General features: G+C 37.0%; 1 protein-coding gene across 1 annotated transcript in view; it reads left to right on the top strand.

The window, feature by feature from the left end:
• The window catches only part of LOC139979535 (guanylate cyclase soluble subunit beta-1-like), a 91,467-nt gene extending 71,162 nt beyond the window's left edge, over window positions 1–20,305 (top strand). Inside the window, exons 6-8 of the mRNA XM_071990450.1 lie at window positions 569–709; window positions 13,927–14,081; window positions 17,338–20,305. Of these exons, the coding sequence (XP_071846551.1) occupies window positions 569–709; window positions 13,927–14,081; window positions 17,338–17,461 (420 nt within the window). The 3' untranslated portion in view covers window positions 17,462–20,305. The remainder of the gene's footprint in view (window positions 1–568; window positions 710–13,926; window positions 14,082–17,337) is intronic.
• The last annotated feature ends 4,133 nt before the right edge of the window (window positions 20,306–24,438 follow it).

Below are 24,438 nucleotides of genomic sequence, written 5' to 3'. Positions count from 1 at the left end.
CTTGTTTCATATCTTTCTAATATGTTGCAATGTTTGGGGTTGTCTGTTTTGTGTTTGCGTTTGGCGTTCACTGAACTTAGGGCGAACAGCCTAAGCCAATATCGTACCATGAGTAAAGGGGAAATGTTCCGGTTCGAGCCGATATTGGCATATCGGTTTCACGTAGGAAATAAAAGATAGCTGACCTTTAGATGTTCGTAGATTTGCATATTCCTCCTCAATCCACCTAACCCCCCCCCTCCTTTCCTCCACCCAATGCACACACCTTCTTCAGTTGTAGACTGGTGACAAAATATGTCTCTTTAATTATTTGAGGTTGAATGTCATACAAGGGTGCTCTATTGTTTATATGAACTCCAAAAGAGTCGTATTGATTGAGTTATTAGAATTCACAACACAATGGATTTGTATTAACATTAAGGCTTATTATTATTTGTTTTTATTTGTTGTTTTTTAACTATTAATATTATGTTTTATCAGGTAAAATGAAGGACAATTCAATAAACAGTGATTAACCTTGATATGATATTTACCTAGTTGAACTGATTTAATATCATGATCTCAACAGGTAGAAACAGTCGGTGATAAGTACATGGCAGTTAGTGGACTACCGGAAGTGTGTTCCAGTCATACTAGATGGATTGCAAAGATGGCGTTAGACATGAAAGATGTCTCGCTAGAAGTGTATATGGAAGGAGAGCCTATCGTGGTGAGTAAACTACATGTATCAATTGTAAAGAATAAATCAGACACTAGGAATTGAGAAACCATTCCTGAATGGTGAACAAACCGTGCATTGATCGCATAAATTATACTAGAATTAGTATATAGTTGGAGGATTAGGTGTTTTAGGCGATTTGTTAATACAAAGTTAATTTTAAATAAATATAAGTTGGTGCAGGTAAATGCAGGTCACTGCATTTCATTGCAGGTGAATGTATGTCAAGGAGTTCATCCCAAGGTAGATCAATGCAGGTTGGCGTAGGTTATTAAAGGTCTGTGCAGTTCAATGTACGACAGGTGTTCGTCAATGAACACTAACGCAGGTCAATTACGTCAATGCAATTCAGTGTAGATCAGTCTTGATTAATGCAGGTCAATGTAGGTTAATGTAGGTCAATGTAGATTGGTCAATGAATGCTAATGCAGGTCAAAGGAGGTAAACATATATCGATGCGTATCGGTATAGTTCATTGCATGTTATTGCAGGTTAATGCAGGTCAAGTAAGGTCAATTCGGGTCAATGGACCAGGTCAATGCGGGTTAATGTAGGTCAATACACATAGTGCAGGTCAATGTATATTAATGTAGGCCAATGTAGGTCAATGCGGGCCAATGTACCAGGTAACTGCAGGTCAATGTAGTTCAATGCGTGTTAGTACAGGTCAATGTAGGTTATGCAAGTCAATATAGGTCAATGAACATCAATATACGCCAAGTTACGTCAATGCAGGTAATGCAGTCTTGATGATATAAAGGTCTTCGTCTTTTCATTTACATGTATATTTCATTTACATGTTCATATTGCTGCTTTGTTCTGTACTTCTCTTCTTTATTCTTTCCTTCTTCCACACTTGTTTTGTTTTGTTGTTCATAGATGTGCTTTGTTCTGTACATCTCTTGTTTTATTCTTTCCTTCCTCCACACTTGTTTTGTTTTGTTGTTCATAGATGTGCTTTGTTCTGTACTTCTCTTCTTTATTCTTTCCTTCTTCCACACTTGTTTTGTTTTGTTGTTCATAGATGTGCTTTGTTCTGTACATCTCTTGTTTTATTCTTTCCTTCCTCCACACTTGTTTTGTTTTGTTGTTCATAGATGTGCTTTGTTCTGTACTTCTCTTGTTTTATTCTTTCCTTCTTCCACACTTGTTTTGTTTTGTTGTTCATAGATGTGCTTTGTTCTGTACTTCTCTTCTTTATTCTTTCCTTCTTCCACACTTGTTTTGTTTTGTTGTTCATAGATGTGCTTTGTTCTGTACTTCTCTTGTTTTATTCTTTCCTTCTTCCACACTTGTTTTGTTTTGTTGTTCATAGATGTGCTTTGTTCTGTACTTCTCTTCTTTATTCTTTCCTTCTTCCACACTTGTTTTGTTTTGTTGTTCATAGATGTGCTTTGTTCTGTACTTCTCTTGTTTTATTCTTTCCTTCTTCCACACTTGTTTTGTTTTGTTGTTCATAGATGTGCTTTGTTCTGTACTTCTCTTCTTTATTCTTTCCTTCTTCCACACTTGTTTTGTTTTGTTGTTCATAGATGTGCTTTGTTCTGTACTTCTCTTCTTTATTCTTTCCTTCTTCCACACTTGTTTTGTTTTGTTGTTCATAGATGTGCTTTGTTCTGTACTTCTCTTCTTTATTCTTTCCTTCTTCCACACTTGTTTTGTTTTGTTGTTCATAGATGTGCTTTGTTCTGTACTTCTCTTGTTTTATTCTTTCCTTCTTCCACACTTGTTTTGTTTTGTTGTTCATAGATGTGCTTTGTTCTGTACTTCTCTTGTTTTATTCTTTCCTTCTTCCACACTTGTTTTGTTTTGTTGTTCATAGATGTGCTTTGTTCTGTACTTCTCTTGTTTTATTCTTTCCTTCTTCCACACTTGTTTTGTTTTGTTGTTCATAGATGTGCTTTGTTCTGTACTTCTCTTCTTTATTCTTTCCTTCTTCCACACTTGTTTTGTTTTGTTGTTCATAGATGTGCTTTGTTCTGTACTTCTCTTGTTTATTCTTTCCTTCTTCCACACTTGTTTTGTTTTGTTGTTCATAGATGTGCTTTGTTCTGTACTTCTCTTCTTTATTCTTTCCTTCTTCCACACTTGTTTTGTTTTGTTGTTCATAGATGTGCTTTGTTCTGTACTTCTCTTCTTTATTCTTTCCTTCTTCCACACTTGTTTTGTTTTGTTGTTCATAGATGTGCTTTGTTCTGTACTTCTCTTCTTTATTCTTTCCTTCTTCCACACTTGTTTTGTTTTGTTGTTCATAGATGTGCTTTGTTCTGTACTTCTCTTCTTTATTCTTTCCTTCTTCCACACTTGTTTTGTTTTGTTGTTCATAGATGTGCTTTGTTCTGTACTTCTCTTCTTTATTCTTTCCTTCTTCCACACTTGTTTTGTTTTGTTGTTCATAGATGTGCTTTGTTCTGTACTTCTCTTCTTTATTCTTTCCTTCTTCCACACTTGTTTTGTTTTGTTGTTCATAGATGTGCTTTGTTCTGTACTTCTCTTGTTTTATTCTTTCCTTCTTCCACACTTGTTTTGTTTTGTTGTTCATAGATGTGCTTTGTTCTGTACTTCTCTTCTTTATTCTTTCCTTCTTCCACACTTGTTTTGTTTTGTTGTTCATAGATGTGCTTTGTTCTGTACTTCTCTTCTTTATTCTTTCCTTCTTCCACACTTGTTTTGTTTTGTTGTTCATAGATGTGCTTTGTTCTGTACTTCTCTTGTTTTATTCTTTCCTTCTTCCACACTTGTTTTGTTTTGTTGTTCATAGATGTGCTTTGTTCTGTACTTCTCTTGTTTTATTCTTTCCTTCTTCCACACTTGTTTTGTTTTGTTGTTCATAGATGTGCTTTGTTCTGTACTTCTCTTCTTTATTCTTTCCTTCTTCCACACTTGTTTTGTTTTGTTGTTCATAGATGTGCTTTGTTCTGTACATCTCTTCTTTATTCTTTCCTTCCTCCACACTTGTTTTGTTTTGTTGTTCATATTGCTGCTTTGTTCTGTACTTCTCTTCTTTATTCTTTCCTTCTTCCACACTTGTTTTGTTTTGTTGTTCATAGATGTGCTTTGTTCTGTACTTCTCTTCTTTATTCTTTCCTTCTTCCACACTTGTTTTGTTTTGTTGTTCATAGATGTGCTTTGTTCTGTACTTCTCTTGTTTTATTCTTTCCTTCTTCCACACTTGTTTTGTTTTGTTGTTCATAGATGTGCTTTGTTCTGTACTTCTCTTGTTTTATTCTTTCCTTCTTCCACACTTGTTTTGTTTTGTTGTTCATAGATGTGCTTTGTTCTGTACATCTCTTCTTTATTTTTTCCTTCTTCCACACTTGTTTTGTTTTGTTGTTCATAGATGTGCTTTGTTCTGTACTTCTCTTGTTTATTCTTTCCTTCTTCCACACTTGTTTTGTTTTGTTGTTCATAGATGTGTTTTCTTCTTTCATTAACATCATAAAGATACAGATCGGTGTATGTATACCGGTTGACTAAGCAATATAACTTATACACGTAGATTACGATACTAACCTGAATGGAATTTGTACATTGCTGGCCTGCTCGTATATATATACAAGTCAAACTAATGTGTGACAAAAGGCCTATCTTTAAATTTTGCTTCCGTAAATCAAACATGTCCATAAACAAGGGCGTAGGAACCGGGGGGGGGGCTGTGTGAAAAATATGGTGGGCGGAAGTATCATTCCGCCCCCCCCCCCCGCTTCGGAAGTCAGAAAACCCCTTTTTCATTTCCAAATGAGAAAAAAATCTCATTTGGAGCACCAAATTGCATCTAAGGCCAGGTGAAAATGCAAAATTATTTACAAAATGGAGTGGGTGTTGAAGTGTGCTATATTGCACCAAATTGCATCTGAGGCCACCTGGAAATGGAACCCCCTCCCCTTAGACCCCTCCCCCAGGCCGGCTATCAGTTTTCAGCCCCCCCCCCCACTCAAAAGTACATTCCTACGCCACTGTCCATAAATGTATAGTAACACAAGGATAATAACACAATGTATAGTAACACATGTATAGTAAATGTATCTATAACACAAGCCCCGGTATATCACACAGTCTTGTGGAACTTTTGAAGTCTTCTGTAAAGAGAACTCAACTAGGCGCAATAATAAGGTTTGGCTTTTCATAGTCGAGTGTGGTACGTACGTATCATCATATGAAGTCACTATATACAGAGGGCGAAGATGTATATAGTTCCAGCGAAATTGGCGGAAGAACTAGCTGAAAATTAGCTGAACCAGGCCAATCATGATCAGGCCAGAAATTCACCTACATCACCATTGAGTCACCAAGAGTACTATACGTGACAATCCAACTCTCCTTCATTTCAGCTCAACAAATAAATCATGGCTGCTTAATTGATTTGATTTTATAGCCCTCGTTGATGTGTACTTGTACCCGCCCTCGTGTACTCGCCCTCGTTGATTTGTACTCATGCTCTCCCTCGTTTGATATGTACTCGTATACACACCTTCGTTGATTTGTACTCGCCCTCGGGCCTGTGTGAGATCTTGCATAGATGCTTGTCCAATATTAAGTACTCGTACTCTTGCTTAGAGTCTTGAATTCGTGCTTCTACTCATACCAAATGGAATTCTATTTATACTCGTTTATCAAGGGGAATTATATACTTGTAATCCTGCTCACGATGGTGTAATCGTTGTCATGCTGGTGTACTCCTAGTCATGTTAGCGTACTCGTAGTCATGCTGGTGTACTCGTAGTCATGCTGGTGTACTCGTAGTCATGATATAGTGTACTCAAAGTCATGCTGGTGTACTCAATAGTCATGATGGTGTACTCGTAGTCATGCTATAGTGTACTCAAAGTCATGCTGGTGTACTCATAGTCATGCTGGTGTACTCGTAGTCATGCTATAGTGTACTCAAAGTCATGCTGGTGTACTCATAGTCATGCTGGAGTACTCGTAGTCATGCTATAGTGTACTCAAAGTCATGCTGATGTACTCATAGTCATGCTGGTGTACTCGTAGTCATGCTATAGTGTACTCAAAGTCATGCTGGTGTACTCATAGTCATGCTGGTGTACTCGTAGTCATGCTATAGTGTACTCAAAGTCATGCTGGTGTACTCATAGTCATGCTGGTGTACTCGGAGTCATGCTATAGTGTACTCAAAGTCATGCTGGTGTACTCATAGTCATGCTGGTGTACTCGGAGTCATGCTGGTGTACTCATAGTCATGCTGGTGTACTCGTAGTCATGCTGGTGTACTCGTAGTCATGCTATAGTGTACTCAAAGTCATGCTGGTGTACTCGTACTCATGCTGGTGTACTCGGAGTCATGCTGGTGTACTCGTAATAAAATTTGTTGCTAATTCTTTAACTATTCTAATTTATTATCGTGGTTGTCCTCGACTTCCGATTTTGTGAGTATAGTTCAGCACTTCGAACAAATCGAATAAAAGGTCATTCTTACTAGAATTGAGCGTTAAGGTCGATGTAACTATGGCAGCAAGTCATGGCCCTCGGTGTTCTTCAAATTTGCCTTGTTTATTAAGTTGATAGCCCCTAGACTAAGGAACAAGATATATAATAGGTAAGATACGTATACAAACCTACAGACCTCACCAGAGCCCCCATGTAATTTGTAAAAGGTGTCGATTCCTTGACGCAAATGTCTGGGACAAAGAGACAACGTATACAGACAATATTCCCAAAACTTTCCAAAAATGACCGCAAGGTGTTGTTTAAATGAAAAAAGTGTATCTTTAGATATGTTATACGTCCCCAAATATAGCTTTGCTAATTTAACATGAAGTTTCCTATGTGCCCTCCAAGGGGTTTGGTTTATATTATTAGTTTCTTGCCGAATCTATTGATATTCATTTTCTCCTGTTGCACCTTCTATATAGTTAGGCGGCTTGCAGCTCCCTAAGAGTAAAAGAGGGGCTACTTACTATGTTTTGATGTTCACGGCCAGCCCGCTGTTTATACAATGCGTATAGATGTTACTGCCTTCCATATTCTGTAACGGAGTGAAGCTACCACGTGTTACCCTTATCAATTACGCATTGTAGCACTAAAGTTACCATGAAATGTAGAAAGAAGTCTTAAAACTTTAAACATAAATACAAATCAATAGAAACGTCATGCAACGAAACACATTGATCCAAATTCCTATTACATACGGCTTGTTCCGTTTTTCTTCTCTTTTTTGTATTAAATACCTAAAATCATTCATTTTATTGAATAATATGTGACGTCTTACATGGACCACACCAACGACTGCCTTTTGTGTATTCGTTAAGAACAACATAACCTTGGAAAATGATTCAACTGTGTGATTGGCTTGTATATTTAAAACAAAGGCAAAGAAAGGAAAACATAGACACAGTTATTGCATCTCTTAATTGAAACAGGGAACTGCTATCCAGCATAACCAGTGCCAGTGTGTGTATTGTAGATTCAGCTAAATATTCTGATATTGTCCGGTTAAGTCAGCTGTAATCCGGAATAGCCGCTCCCTACTTAGTAAGAAATCGTTTGCCAATGAACCTATTGAAAGGATTATTTCCATTCATGGGAACAATCTCATTGGATTTTTTTAGTATATTCCATATCTCTTTAGGGGCCTTCAAATGGGATCTATAATTTTTTTTTTTATATCCTATACACCTATAGTGTTAGATATAGCCTATACTATTATGAAGCTGTTTGACAGGCCTATACTGAGCATGTGGTTTGATTTTCACATCCCAATCACGGGGTTTCACTTATCGCAAAATAAATGTATATGCATTTGTTGACAATTTTTGTCAGAGTAAATTCAAGAGGAATAATTTTGTCGAAATGAATTAAAGAGGTATTTTCCCTTTGCATTTGGGATGCCATATTCCCACCCCCCCCCCACCCCCTCAAATTCACCTACTCAATCGTAACTGTATTCATAATATTGCTTACCCTCTATTTCGATTCTTTCTTATAAGCAAAAGCGCGAAAAGTTTGCATAAAAATAACTACCTTGCATCCGCTGTCTTAGTAATGAAATTAATCAATTTAATTTTTATTATGGTAGCCTACTACCCCCGAAGCAGCTGCAACGCCAATACGCACAATGACTAACTAAAGCGATGTATATTTATATTTAAATTGTTATTAATTTGATCTAGATTTTTGTTTTAATGCCTATAGCTGACAAACATCACCGACATCTGATTACCATGTAAACATTCCGTGAAGCTATTGTCCATATGTATTTAATGATCAGCCTGTCAACATGAGACAGATGTTACAGTAGCATAACTTCAATCTGACAGCAGTTTCCTTCCTCGTTTTTTTTTTATCTTTTTCTTTTATCGTTTTAGAGTAAACTCTACGATGACGCTTGAAAGTGAATATGTTGTTAACCTGGGTTCTCTGCTTCATCTAAATTCTCGTTTAATTTTATTGTTGACTTAAATTGATACTATCGTATTATATTAGTATATTACCATTGTTAAGTTTATATCTTTTGTGATATATAAATGATTTAAAAACAAAACTCGTCGTCGCTTTTACATGGATCTTGACTACAAACTGCAATGACGTGTAAGCAGATAAATAGTCACTAGAGCAATATCGTGCACAGGATTTCAAGGTAGGAGGGGGGGGGGTGGGGGAAGCAAAGTAAAAATGATCCTACTGTCATATGGTCGTGCATAATTGGACTAAAGACCTATTACCATGTGTAGAACCGAACTACAATATCAACCACAATAGACATATTGTTTATGTATAGTTAGTTGTTTTATATGCTCAAGCTATTTATCCACTGTTGGTGTAAAGTCTATAGTGTAAAACATATACATATATATATACATGCTCACCGAACGCCCTAGAGAATCAGTTTTTTTTTATCTGTCTTAACTGTTCCGGCGATACTCCCTGATGCAGTTTTGCCTGGTCTATTCTATCTCTCTAACTCTCTCCTTCGTTTTAGCATTCTTTATTCACTCTAATGGCCAGCATACAACCACAAAATCATTGATTGGTAAATAATCTAAAGAAATATTCGGGCTTCTTTTCGTTTTCTATTTGCCGTAAATTACATTATGGTTTCAGAAAATTCGTTTGTTACTCTGTCTATTGGTAGCTTCAAATCTGGGTCATATCAATATGGGCAATGGAGAGCCTATATATTACTGCGCCGTATATATAGCTGAGTTCACTATAGATGATACCGTTGTAAGCAATGAAAGATCACCGATAGCTTATGACGTCACAGGATGATACATACTAAGTTAACCCCATTAGCTATATTGTTTTTAAACCAAGTGGTATCTACATGAAACGATACTAATTTTATTTTATTTTTGTCTGTGTGCTGGTTACAATTACTTGACCAGGTAATATATTACAACAACAAAAGAAAACTGATTATATGAAGGATAGAAGGCTGAGATGAAATCTCGAAATGGTTTTAACGTTTTCTATTGACCTGATTGGTATCCAGTTTTGCGTGGAAGTGTAATTACAGGAAAGAGTTATTATTTAAATAGATTACCTGTACTAATTATGGAGATGAGACTATATGCGCCCGCATTTGGTACATTATTTTCATTTTAAATTGGCAAACATTTTAAGTTCTCTAGCCGATCCAGAATTCGTAGGAGGATGGGGCCCGGTAAAATACCGACATTATTAACGAAACCGCGGTGCATGAGAAAACATAAATGAGATGGTAAAGAAAGGCCAGCTCGTGAAACGTGCTGATTTTGATTCACTTTGTGCCCTTTTCCCCTCAAAATTATGTTTGCAGCTAAAGATTATGGCAGGGCCCTGTATCTTGACAGGAAGTTTAATATATTAAATTCCGAGCGAAGTGGAACAAACGCGTGCCAGAAAAGAAGAGTATAAGCATAGGTGGGTGAAGGCTTTTTGAGAGAAAAGGTATGACGCAGGGGTTGTTAAAGTTGTTTATCAATGCAGGGCGTCTGAGAAAATAAAATTATCCTCCAGACAAAAGGGTTTGTTTCATTTGAACATGTATGTATGTATATTAGATCCTCCTGCAAGCAGGAACTCGCGAAGAAGTCTCATAGGCTTATTAAAGCCGCAAGCTGACCGAAGTCAGTCTCTTACATTCATATTTAACGTCCATGATTATGAAATGTTAATTTTCAACAACTCTGTAACTGGACGACAAACATTAATCTGGGAGTGATTCGAACCGGGGACCTTATGATTGACAGGCACCGACGTTAACCACTGAGCTAGCACTCCAAAGTTACTCATATCGTCATGTTGGTTCCAATGGTCGCGTGTAAAATAACATATTTTTTTTATCAGGAGTCTACATGCATGTCTTCTTGTTGAATATTTACAACCAGATTGTAACAAATTCAACACGAAATGTAGACTTAATTAGACTTTATCAAATGATATGGTCAAACAGAATGACAAATGGTCTCGCGATCTAAGGATTTCAGGTTCAAGTCCTGGCCAGATCATTGTGTTGTGTTCTTGGCAATGCACTTAATCTACATTGCCTCTCTTCACCCAGGTGTATAATTGGGGACCTGTGAGGTAACTTCTAAATATATAGTTGTGTGCGTCGGATTGTGGCTGCACCCTATAGGGGACTCTGCCCCGGGGGGACACGTAGATGTTGCGCACTCTCGCCCGGGAGCGACTGTTTGAATTGTGCACACCTGAGTGTGTGGTCGACCAGTTACCAATGACCAGGGGTTAACTGTTGTAAAGTGGTGCGAGAAGGCCTTGCCTTGATACAGGCTGTAAACCTAAAAACTGTTGACGTCACGTTTATTTAAAGAACACGGCTCGCGAGAGGAGACATCTGAGTATTCTCTACCTGAAGCTGATCTTAAGCCGATGAATGACCTAACAGAGAGAACAGTTCGATATTGTATAGATAGCGACGATGCTGGTTGGCTCAAATATTGACAAAGAAAATCAAATATTAGATTTACTACGGAACCAACCGAACAGTGGTAAAATTTTAACTAAACTATCTAACAAGCATTAATAAAAGGCATTGCAACTTATCAGTAAAAGAAAAATCAATAACACTATTAGTATGTGAGATTGGTGTATGCTCTTGTTACTTTATTAAAACACAGCAACAAAAAGGTCAAATTCGCAATTCAGTCGTTTCATTTGAAAGTGTACATCACTGGATTGAATCTCCTTTGTAAGTATATTGCACGCCTCTCAGCTCAGTGCTTAACAATTCAAGCCGATGGAAAGAAAGACCAGGGATGTATAGGATAAACGCGATGCGCTAAGCGCTAAGATGATATGCGCTACGCGCTATGCGCTACAAGTCGATACGTTTGTTTTCAATTACAACTTTTCCTTCAAGATTTTTAAAGTAGGCCTGGTTGTTCTCTTCTTCAATTGCAGAGTCTTACCATACAAATGAACAGAAACCTTCGGACACCAACACTACATTATACATTTGCTTTTCAACGTCACTGAACAGGGTTTCTCCCTAACAAATATCATTGATGGTAAAAGTTTGGTTTTAAGCCATCGTATCTCTATTCAAGTTCAACAGTGTTAAGAGCCATTGGCTACGGTATCTTGTAATAGTATAGGGTGCTTACGTTTGCAAACCTTGCATTATATAGTATAGGCCTACTTAACGATGGTGTGTTGTGTCGTGACGTCATAATTTTGTATTGACATGCACACATTACTTAGGTAGGTGTAGGTGTCGTAACACAATTAATTGTTCTATCGACTTACATGCTTTATTCGTCACTCCCAAGCCCCTAAAGCATAGATAGAAGGTTTTAAACTGGCATATCCATCCCATCACGTGACAGTTGATGGCTTGAAAAATGTCCATATCATGACCAATTAGATTTTGAGCTCGAAGAGGAGCAAGTTTACCATACTGGGCCCCCTGCCCTTCCGACTGCCCGCTAGGAGTAATATCCACATTTAGAATTTCTAAAATGCTTTAAATCACCGTCAATTCTCCTTATTTTCACATCATCTGTACTTTGATTTACGCTCTTTCACATAAAGGCAGAGAAAACAATGCCTTAGGCCTTATCTTTCGAGCGGATGTGCATTACTGTAATTGTGGTATGATACCTGTAATGAATGACCTATTGTCTTGTGCGAACTAAATTTTTCTTGCAAGTATATATATCTGTAACTTTCCATATTAAGTTGGAATACAATGTCTTTGCTTTATTACTGACAGGGTATATTAATGCAGAATATAAGTATTTATATGTTAAAGGCAATACAGAGGACAATATGAATGCTGGTAGTCTTTCTACGACTGGTTTTGGTTGCAAGTTATTCACCTTTAAAATATGTTAAATCTCTGGAATGCTTCTTTAAGAAAATAGCTGATGTTCATATCGGCTCGTTAGTCGATGTCTAAACTTTTGTATGTTAAATCCATTGTTATGTAAATTCTCATGACTCAACAAAAAATTAGTTCTTTTAACTTCAGTTAACATCAAATTTGTATTACATTGAAACTATGTCATTTGAAGCCATCAAAAGCTGATTTTTTTTCATATAGTGTTGTGTTCCATCTGAGGAAGTGACTTATTGGTCAGTAAATTATAGACTTAATTGCCCAGTCACTTTAACTGATAAACCTCAGCTGTTAAACTCTGAGTAATATTCAAAGCTTAAAAGTGTTATGGAACTATATATAATCTTGATTGATAGCAGTGGTTTTAATAGTTTAAAAAATATCAAATATTATTATCATTTAAGTAAAACTGAAGTAACGAAACCAAGAATCTCTTGTTGGCTACTGAAACTGGAGAGTGTGTCGCCACTTTGAAACTTTCTTATATTTTGCCGATATCACCGTTGCTCATTCATGCGTGCCTCACAAGACATAGCAAATTTGATTTATAACATCAATTGTGTCACAAAATGAGATCTGCTGGAGATGAAATCAATCACGGGCGCAGATGGTGTTTATTATCTGATGATAAATTCAGAAAATTAACAAATCAGTTTGCCGTTTGGGAGATGGAATTCAAAGCTTAATTTTACTTTAACGGTCACTGTATAGCTTTGATAATTAAATTTGTCAAATACTCGAGCCTATATTGAGCCCAAGACTTGCATGTCGAATTAGGGATGTCTTTTGGACTTTATTCGGATTTGGATAATCCGAGTGACCTTGAGCCTGAGGCCGAGTCCAGGTCGGTTCACTCCTATAACTTATATCCCCTCTAAAATGAGTAAATTATCACTTTAGAGGGATAGTCCTGGTGACAAATTATATTTGACTTTAAGAGGAACGTATTCTGAGGATCCTTATGAAGTTTGCATTCAAATTGCTATGTAACGTTTCAGGAAATAACAACATTTGAAGTGGCGCCTTTCTCTACCCAAAGTGAACTTGAAGCAAACAGGTGTGATATCATACAAGCACACTGACAAAATGTATTTATGTTTTCCTGTAATATTTGCATCCAACTTTCTCCTTCAAAAATTGGATACATCTCAATATGAATACATATCAGTCGTTGGAATATTTTTTTTTTTAATTTGATATCCCCTTAGGTGAAATTGAACCCAATTTAATCCAAAGTCTAAACTATAAAGTAAAACAATAAGGGGAAAAGACAAAATTGTTGTCAGTGAGCAATTATGTCGTCACACCTTTTTGCTTCAAGTTCACTTTTGTAAAAAAACCTGTGACAATTTTAATAATCAATATATTCATAACGCGGTGTAGACATTCTTTGAAGGTTGCTCCACGATGCTTAGAATATGTTCCTTTTCATTTGTCTAAAATAATATTGCCGCTGGACTTAATTTTAACATGATCATGAAAGTCCCGTACTACCTCTTCATGAGGGAGGGAAGAGGAGGGGACGGGAATATTGCAATAACGATAATCTTCAATTAAGGCGCATATTAATTCTAGTCTGATCTCACTCCGACTCAGGGCGTAGTATGGATTAAAACATTAACGGGCTAGGATTAGTTCGCCCCATACTCGGACCATAATCTCTGATCTATTTTACTCAAAACATCGCTGTATGTGTTATTCTTGTTGTTTTTCTGTTTTTGTGTTTTGTTTTGGTTTTAGAGGGTGGGGGAGGGGGATATACGTCATTACATAAGAGCTAATTTTGGCTACGTGACTTTTGTTAGCTGCGGTAATGTTTGCATATGCCGTATATTTGGCCGACTTTTGAATTGAATTACATTTATATAAGACCAATCGACCATCCCTCATTCATTCTCTTTGGTTACAGGTAACAATCGGCATACACAGTGGTGAAGTAGTGACGGGTGTCGTCGGCCACAGAATGCCCAGGTATTGTCTGTTTGGTAACACTGTTAATATCTCCAGCCGTACAGAGACCACTGGCATTAAGGGCAAGATCAACGTTTCTCAATATGCATATGCGTAAGTAATCATTAACGCTTTCTGCAAGTCTTTCTGAAATACGGTGGGTTGAGTGGGGGAGGGGTGATAGTTGGGTGAAGGTTGACGGTGGGGTGATGGTGGGTGAGGGGTGGGGGAAGAGGGTGTTGTGGGGTTATGGTTTGGTGAGGGATGAGGGAGATGTAGGGTGAGGGTGGGGGTGATGGTGGGGTGTGTTGATGGTAGGGTGAGGTGTGAGGTGGGGTGCAGAATGAGGTGTGAGGTGTGAGGGTGGGATGAGGGATGATTGAAGAGGGAGAGGTGGGGTGATGGTGGGCGTTATTCCGGATTTCATTGTGGGAATGAAATATAATGATCCATTGATTTAGAACTATGCATTTCTGTTGTTTGGGAAAACACCTTCTTTGTTTTCCTTCACCACTGCCATATGACTTCGTTACTGGTTTCATGTAATTATTGATGGAACGAGTGACGTTGATGCATTATGTCGTTGCAAGTTCCGAATTGCAAGTATCGAGTCTTGACCATAGCTTTTACGTAACATGAATGTGATACACGTTATCCAGTCTAAAGAGCCGATGTGATATCCGTTTTAGCAAGTGTGATCCTTGGGGTCGATTTTGGTCAGACACATGTGGAAGTTAGGTGGGATAGGGGGAAAGGTTATTTACACTTTTGAAATTAGGTGCACGACATACATTTGGCAAACTCGCCCCCCCCCCTTACTTTGTAATAAGTAATAAGCAACAAAAAAACAATTTATAATTACAAAACGAGCCTAGGTGGCAAGTGGTATTTGTTCCCTACACAAACCCCTCATTGGTTCTCACCCCCCCCCCACACCCCTTCCCCCGTCTGAGTTACCATGCGTGTTGTAGTGATAAATTGGCAGTAAAATAATGTGCCAGAATTTGACAAAGTGTAGAAACTAGATTCATTTGCTATGCGTCCATATTTTCGGAGGAGGGGAAGGAGAGGATCCGGCAGAGAGAATGCACTTTACTGGGAATGTCATCTGCTCTAAGTTATCAACTGCTTCAGACAGATTTTGATTGGAATCCCGTCTTTAACTCTGTTTATTGAACCTTTACGATAAACCTTCAACAGCCAAAGTAATTAGTTTACCAGAATTCAGTAAGGTTTTATGAAACCCCGTTCTCTCTCAAAAGCAAAAGCGAATTTTCTCCAAAATGTCACGATTTCCATGACAGATCTAAAGTACATGATGTGATCAAGGGACATTTGATGAGCATTCATTCGGCCAGTGCCTCTAAATGTATGGTTTAGGATGAAGTTCATCGGATTGGCATAAAGCATTTCCCAAACGATATCACTTATCCGGTGTTTATTTTGTGTGTGTGTGCGGGTGTACTAGAGGTTAAGAAGAAGAAGTTAAGAAGAAGAAGGGGGGCTAACGTAGTATACAAAGAAGGGCATAAAAAGAATATGCATAAATCATGCTTGGGGCGCTTTTATGCTTGGACTGAGGAGAAGGATGCACCTCCCCCCCCCCCCCCTCCACTTCCTCATCGTGACCACCCTTGCCGTTTTGGAAATAACCATTTAGTTTAGAGAGACGATATGGGGACCACGAAAAATGTAAGGTATGCTGATATATAGACTAATGCCTAAATCACTATTTATGGAACATATTAATTCACCCTCCCCCATATGATATGGATATTCATTCACAAAGCAGTTCCAACAGGACTTTATGACCACCCTCAGAATATTTTTAAATTTAATTGTCTTAAGTTAATATTCATTTGTTCATAAGTTGGAGGGTTTAAGCGCCTCCACGAGAGCAGTTTTTAAACCTTGTATAGCATTTCCATATCATTCAGTTCGTATTCCTTTTTTATTCCGTTTATGGTTGATTTGAACCATAACTCTCAGCGTTTGTCATTCCCTACGGTCCCTTTAAAAACATATTAAAGACTGATTCAACACAATATTATATTACATATTGGAAATAGAAAAAGAGTAAGGTCTGTTTACGCCCGAACATTCTTGGCGTTGATAATGGTTGGTTAACGTACGTCCCACTTATAACCTAATGCGTCAATGAATTGTAAACACTGCCATCACATTCTTCAGACAAAAAAAACATCAACTATTTTTTTAATTTTATTATGTTGATAATGGATGGTGACCATGTTGATGATCTTGATACGCTGATAGTCCGCGTCCCCTCAAACCTTTGATAAGCCTTACGAACATCGTTAATATCACATTAGAACGATCGTGTACTGTGTAGTTTGTCCCATAATTTCAGCTTCTTACTCACAAAATATATTATCAAATATTTTCTTATCCCATAATAATTTCAGCCTCAATGATATTTCAAGCTTTGTCTGTGGCAACTCCTTCCCCTTCTACTACCCCCTCAATATTGCCAGTCATTCTTTTCATGAGCTTATGTTACCAAGCTGGATAATTCCCGATGCCTATGTCTGTGATAATCATTTGGGTATATACACTTTAATACCATGTACTATAAAAGAGTGTATAGTTTTCTTATGAATTTTGGAAAACATGAAATATTCGAGTTAAACATAAAACATATTGATGTATACATTCACCGATATGGAATTTATATGATAACTTACGGCTAGGCGTGCCCTTGTAAGTGTTGTAGCCTTCAGGATAATGTTTTGTCATATAAGAAAAACTCCTCTAAGAATAAAGAAATAGAAATGAAGTAGCTAAGTTAATTAGCGGTGTCTCCATGTGACATTACCATTGCCTTCGCCATAAGGGAATAATGAGGAAGGTGTCTGTGTGTGCGTGTACGTGCGCACGTGAGAGTGTTTGGTATATGTAGGGGGATCACCTTACATATACGTCGGTTTAATTTACAAATATTTAAGAAAGAGTCTATTTACAGTAGACAAGAATTCTGTTGAGTTTTCTTCTCATGGCTTTTTTTTTACTGTTTTCGTAAATTCATATCATAAATAATACTCTTTTATCATACATAAGATGAGTATGTTCAATTGATATCTACTGACTAGCCAGCTCCGAAGATGAAAATGGCGGAGTCACAGACGGATCGATAAGTGAGGTGACGGCCTGGGACCCATCATCAGCCCCCTTTCAGCAAAATGAGCAGAAATAAATAATTGAATAGCATCAACCACCCCCCCCACCAACCCCAATCCCCCTTCCCCAACTTTACTTTATATGACAATCGTCTTACACGTATCTTTAAAATACTAAAAACGCCGTTTGACAGATATTAGAAGACAATATATATTCTCGATTGTTAATCTTTCAGATTTCTTCAAGAAAAGGACAACTGTGACAAATGTTTCCACTTTGAACATCGAGGCCCGGTTGCCATGAAGGGTAAAAAGGAACCAATGCAGTGCTACATCCTGACCAGAAACCCAGAGGCCTAATCTACCTTGTACTACAGACGCCTTCCTTCATACCACCGCTGACGATTATATTGGGGCGGGGCGAGAGGGAGGGCGGGGTTAGCAAGATATAAAGATAATTAACTGCCACTATTTAATTTAAAGACATATTTAACGATAATTGTATTTTGTATTTTTTCTCCCCAAACCCAAAGCCACCCCCCTTACCCCTCCTCCATAGGAACTTCTAAAATAAATGGCCGAACTAGGAACAAGCAGAGCAAATAGTAAAGTACACATTTCGTTCGGAGCGCTACCTATTTTTGCAATAGTTTTACAATTATATTGCTTGTACAATGTTCTTGCAATTGATATCTAAGGGGACTGACTAAATCATCCACAAGATGTCACCATATTCTATCTATGACCGATTAGAAGTACTCAAAAATGACATGCATCTTATAAATTAAATATGACAGCATGAAACACAAATTAAATTATAAGTGCTGATTTCGTTGTAAAGTTTGCTCAATTTTTGATCGATCACTTAGATAAGTAATGAACTGAGTCGTGTATCATGTTTGCTATCAAACTGAAGATCATTTTCAGCTGCATATTTGACCTGGATGAGAATCCGAGGAATGATAAACCTATTTTTGAAAGTGATTAAACTGAGGGGAAAAAAAGTCGATTAAAAATTATAAATGAAAAGAGCAAAGAAACAAGGTCTGCTTTATAGAGCGAGATTTATAACTGGTACATATGTATATAAGTCAAGAACGGATAACCAAAGTTTCTCCTGAAATCTCTGCCGCTTTCAACATGGGTTGTAGAAACTAATGACAAGCTGGTGTGTCATCTCTGGTGACAAGTATACAGGGAAATGTATTTAACTGTCACCGCTCAACAAAGAACACGGTATACAGGGGAATTGGTGTCCCTAAATGCCACTACTCAACAAGGAACACTGTTAAGCATCACCACCAACCTAAGGCATGATAAGTCAGTTGGTGAAGCTTAACATAATTTCAATTCTGCAGTCCCTGGTTAAAAAGTCTTTCTATAACCAATAATCTCTTCGCTTCTAAGATTTAAAAAAAAAAATGTTTATTAACCTGTTAAAAACCTGTTCAGTTTACGCGTCATTCAAAACTAAATACATTGTTGAGTAAAATTCTTACTTAATCAAAGAAAAGTTTCGAATTTTGATTATGCCTTTCCCGTTGCCAGTGGTCTTCCGTTTCACATTTCACTCTACATTTTAAAACAGATGGTAAGCACTGCGGTGGGCAAGGGAATCAGCAAGACTGTAAAAAAACTCCTAAATCATGTATTTATCCGTGTGTACCGGACAATATGCACGTGTTCGATGACAACGTTGAATGAACGTTAAACGACAATATTCAGACGTTATGCACTTTATTGTTTCGCACAAAATGCCCCCCCCCCCCCGACTACATATCTGATACGTAAACATCCCCATACCCCCACCCCCAACCACCTCCTATTCTCCTCTATTCTTTACTATCTTTCTTTGGGGACAGAGTTGTATAGATCTCTATGTACATATTAATACAACATTAATCTTTGCCGTATATGCGTACACAGAATTAATTTGAATATAAGGGGTGTTTAAAACGGGTTCATCGAGAGAAAGTAATCAGATGTTTCATTATATTAGAAAAATATTATTTCATCATGTTAAAACATTTCATCTTTCCTTTCTCATTTTATAACTTATTTAGAGATATCTTACCGGAAATTGTCAATATTATCTTTAACCTTTAATGTTTGACTAAGAATTTACACGATAATTCGAATAGTATAGCTTATAATATGTAAATATCTACCACATGTAAATGTAATGCAAAAAAAAAATTAACATAAATTAACACTTCAATAAAATACTAGTTAGGTTTCAAATTAAGACAGATACAGGCTTGTAGCAAATATATCATAGCCTATCTAGTTACATTTCCTTTCATTTTGTCTGTATCGCTTCGGTCGAATTGATTCATCGTATATATGAACAAATTATATTGCTCACTCGCGTTGGACAGTGGTTTGTGGACATGTTTGACGTCATGTTATTGCACGATCTCAAACGGATCGAATCGGGTTTCTTTTTTCATGCTTAAATAATCCAACCATTACCAGTTCTCGTTATTTTGTGGGCCTTCATCAAAAGTATATGGTTTGATATATTATTTATAAATAACTGGAGCAGCAAATGACGTAATGGAAATGCCATATTTATTATCTTTGACTACACTTTATTATCAATCAATGCATGTTGTAAAGGCATGCACATTAAAGATTACATGTTTATAAATCAATTAACAAGTAACATGTTTTTCGTTCCCGTCCTCATCCTTTCTTTTAAATGTTCGAAAAATGCCCTTTCAAACTTAACTTGAAATTCTTTGAACGTATATAGTTTGAACGAATCACCTAACAACTACTCCATATGTGAGGATTGAACATAACATAAGGCAAAGCTCCAAAGACTAAAATAATCACATGAATATTTGATCTGATACAGTTTCGATGTATCGATGGGGCAGGGTGGGGTGGGAGTGGGGGTGTGAGTAGGAGAGAGGAGCATGGCCATATTAGAACATCCCGTCATACCTCGTGCACGTACGAAGCATACACGCTTGAAACCGGAAATGACATATGGATAGTTCAATTATCTATATTTTCCCTGTCATGTTAGATATTGATTTTGTTATCGAAAATGATACAGAAAATCTATCTAAGTCACTGTTCGGCTTCCTATTTTGTTTTAAATATCAACATGCTGTGGTAAAGAATTATGATTGTTTGGAGAATAGCAATAATATAAATACATCTTTGAAATTATACTAATACAATTATTTTAATTTACCTGCCTTCGTTGCCTATTTTCTGTCATATATTCCCTTCGAAAGAAAAGCGTTATAATTTTTATTGTAACTTATTTTGATTACCAGAGAGAGAGAGAGAGAGAGACCCTTAGGCTGATAATTCTTTATTGAATATTTTACAAGATGGATTAACACAAAACTGTTTTATGCATTTTTTTTTAAATTCAGTGCGATGTTGAAATACTTGTGTCTTCATGCATCTTCCGTGCTCTCTACACTTTCTTTATAAAATGTGATGACCAGGTGATGTAAGAACCACAAGGTGTGCAGTCTGAACGATGGGGGCAGGCCTGGTGGGAAATGGGGGCCACAGCCCCGTAACTCGGGGTAAATTAGAGGGTAGAAATAATGGATGAAAAATAATATACTACTATTTCAATAATATCCTTAAGGAAATATGAAACAGAATAGGACTTGACTTTCTATGCGTCCGGATCTTAGTCTTGACGCCACGGGATTGGAAATATTTCCGGGAAGGTGTTTCTTCTGCTCCAAACGTTCTATGTACACAGTCTAAATAAATTATCCCTTTTATAGTATGTAAGTGTCGGCTTCTTAAACCTTCTTCAAGCCTATAAAAAAGTCCACGGCATAGGAAATTCAGTACAAAACTTTATGCTAAAACATTGACCTCGAGAAAATTATGATTAAACACTTCCAGAAACAGCTAAAAATAAAATCCGATTGGAAGATATTATTGTTTTAATACTCCTCCATAAACTGCTATACAGAAGACTTAAAGCAAGTCTACAAATGAGGTCGCAGGGTCACAGCAGTCCTTTCTAATTAATATTTGTCTTAATTCATTATTTTGCCTTTCACTGCATAATAATGGTATTTTAAATTGTTGTTGTTACAACTAAGTTCCAAACTTACTCATAACTGCATCGATGTTAGTAATAAATACCGTACTGCTTACTTTCACCATGGCAACATGAATATAAAAAACAACAACAACAAAAACAAAAACAAGAGCATCAATGACGCAGTATCTCAATACTGGAAGTTTTAATTTTGATTCCTAATTTCAAATCTTTGCTCTGTCTCTACAATTATCAATATCAATCATGGTACAACAAATATATAACTTGCATTTTTGCTACTTTGCCACGAATAGTTTCTGCAGGTTACACATGCTAGTCTTTCCTTTAGCGCTCATTGCCTGTTAGTCGAAAGAACGACGTTGCAAGGTTTAGTAATGTCATAGAATATTTAAGAACTTGTTTTTTATGTGGTATCCTTCATCTTGGGTCAGTCTCTGTTGGACTTTTTGGTCATATAGTTTGACGTCAATGACAACGGCCAAATTAGAAGAGGCGAACAACTCGACCATATATATTCTTGATGCCTGCCTTGAGAGCTAGGCCTATTGACCTACTGTATGTTACTGTAGACTGTAGTGGTGACTACCATCAAAACTGTGTCCACTTCTAGATATCAAAACAACCCACGTTTTTCCATCTCAATTTTTCTTACATGAAGATTTCATGGATATATGACTTGGAAAAAATAATGTAAAAGAAGATTACAAGTTTTTATATGCAAGTGATGGGTGGCCCCCTCCTCCCCTAATAGCCACCTCAGTTCCTCTCCATTTTGTTATTTTATTTTAATTCTTTGTACATTTGATGTCAAACATTACAGGTTCAAAAGAAAGCTAAACATACTTCTTATAACCTTATACATCTTATATCCTTATAAATAAAACATAACCTTATACAATTTTTATAGTCTTATAAAAGTTGTGATGCTATGGCCGGCTCCTCTTTTATACGTACCCATCAACAAACTTACCCTGGTCCTTCCTAGGGAAAGCTGTCTGAACACCAGTACAATGCTAATGTGGCTATCACTGAAAGCCTAATAGATCTAGGGGGCCTAGGCCTATATATATATTTTTTTAAATGCACTAGGCCTGCAGTAAGTAGCCTTCAGAAATACAAGAATGTGTATACGTAATTATACAAAATACATGAAGGGCAATCAAACAAACTTATCATGGCCCTTGCTCTGAAAAGCTAGTACCTGAACACCAGTACTATCCTTAAATGGATGTTACAAAAACGAAGGCCTAATATAAATTGAATGCACTACGTAGAATTCAGCAGTACAGAATTTGTATATGTAATTAGCATGCAATACACTACACCTGGCGAACCTAACTACTAGTACAGACAATTGGTCGCGAGGGTAGCCATTTTCGTATATCTAACATGTAGCTGCCATGACTCATAGCCAATCTGCTACAAAACAGACTTGGGGGCGGGGCTTAATCATCAAAAACGGACCTTTTTACTAAAAGTAGGGGCGGCAGCTCAGTATTGTTTTAAGAAAGAAAAATCATTTAAACATCAAATAAAGCAAATAAAAGCCATAAAATGTCATATACAGCTAGTAAAATTCTTATTAATACCTACCTGTAAACAACAAATGAAAGTTTAAAATGTTAATAAAATATATAATACATAGGACCCTATCTTAGACGATACCACTGTTGACAGACAATTCTATTCTAGTCTCTTTCATAAAACATAAGTTTTGGAGCGTGTGCAAAAATGGGTTGTTTCAACTGTATTTCGGTCCAAATTGGCCCGATTTGGACATAAATCGGTGAAAAAGTCATAGAATGAGATAAAATTCTCGACTAAAAAATAGTAACTTTTGTTGGCCTATATGATATATGCTTGCTCTGAAAATTCCAGAGAAAAAGAACTTTATATGAAGACGCTGAAAAATTTTTAAGAGAAGAGAGAGTCCCACTTACTGTTACAATATCTCTATACATGTAATGTATTGAGATAACAAAACTAAAGGGGAACTATGTCGCTCTACCTCCTTGTGGCACTATGACATCACGTTGCGTCCCCTGTCATGATATTTTAACCAATATATCTCTCAAACAGAACAAACTCTGTAATAGCCGTACATATACGGGGGACTTTGTTTTCACAATTGTGAACTATGGGGAACTATGACGCTCTACCTCCTTGTGGCACTGTGACATCACGTTGCGTCCCCTGTCATGATACTTCAACCAATATATCTCTCAAACAGAACAAACTCTGTAATAACCGTACATATACGGGGGACTGTGTTTTAATGGTGAATTAGGCGGAACTATGACGCTCTACCTCCTTGTGTCACTATGACATGACTTTGTATCCCCTGTCATGATATTTCAACCAATATATCTCTCAAACAGAACAAACTCTGTCATATACGTACATACGGGGGAGTTTGTTTTCACAATTGTGAACTATGGGGAACTATGTCGCTCTACCTCCTTGTGGCACTATGACATCACGTTGCGTCCCCTGTCATGATATTTCAACCAATATATCTCTCAAACAGAAAACTCTGTCATATACGTACATACGGGGAAGTTTGTTTTCACATTTGTCCCTATCATATCAGGTAAATATCAAATATAATGATGGTTGGTTTTTTTTTTCTATTTTAACAACCCATTGCGCATATATACATATACATATATTTGTGAAGCGGGAGACGTTTCAATGGTAACAAAAACGGCTGATTTCACTCAACTGAATTAAGTTTAATAGTCAATAATCAAGAAAACGAAAGCTATCATGTTTATCTGTTCGAGTAAATCATTACGGGGCTGCACCAGTACGGGAAGCAAACCTCACAGCTATATACATGTGCCCTACAAACAGATACCCACAGAAGGTAAAACCACAAACATGAAATATCCACGTCCACTGACGTCAACCCGACCAACAAATCAACCATCCACAACACAAACGCCTAGTATAGGCTCTCGACAAAATGGCGAAATTCACCTCAGTCAGAAATCGTCAGTTTTCATCGGCGTATGGACTGTCCCTCAGAAAAATAACATTTTTAAATAAAATATAATTTGTTCTGCAAAGCTAATAAAAAAAAATAGAATGTAGACCAAACCTTCGGCCTCAAACTTTTCTTGCCTGATAATAACTTTACACTTACTTCAAACAAATTTTAGTTTCAAATGAGTATGGACAAACTATTTGTGAAATATACCCATTTTTTTTAAATATCGAGTTGCAAGAGAGACTTCTAAATGTAGTATCATTCCGTCCATATTTTTGCATTTTACTGGTGAGCAATGAC

This window comes from Apostichopus japonicus, chromosome 14 (assembly GCF_037975245.1).
Source record: "Apostichopus japonicus isolate 1M-3 chromosome 14, ASM3797524v1, whole genome shotgun sequence".
Classification (NCBI taxonomy): Eukaryota; Metazoa; Echinodermata; class Holothuroidea; order Aspidochirotida; family Stichopodidae; genus Apostichopus; species Apostichopus japonicus.
Note: the sequence above shows the minus strand (reverse complement) of the source record. Positions and strands in the feature narration are given on the sequence as shown.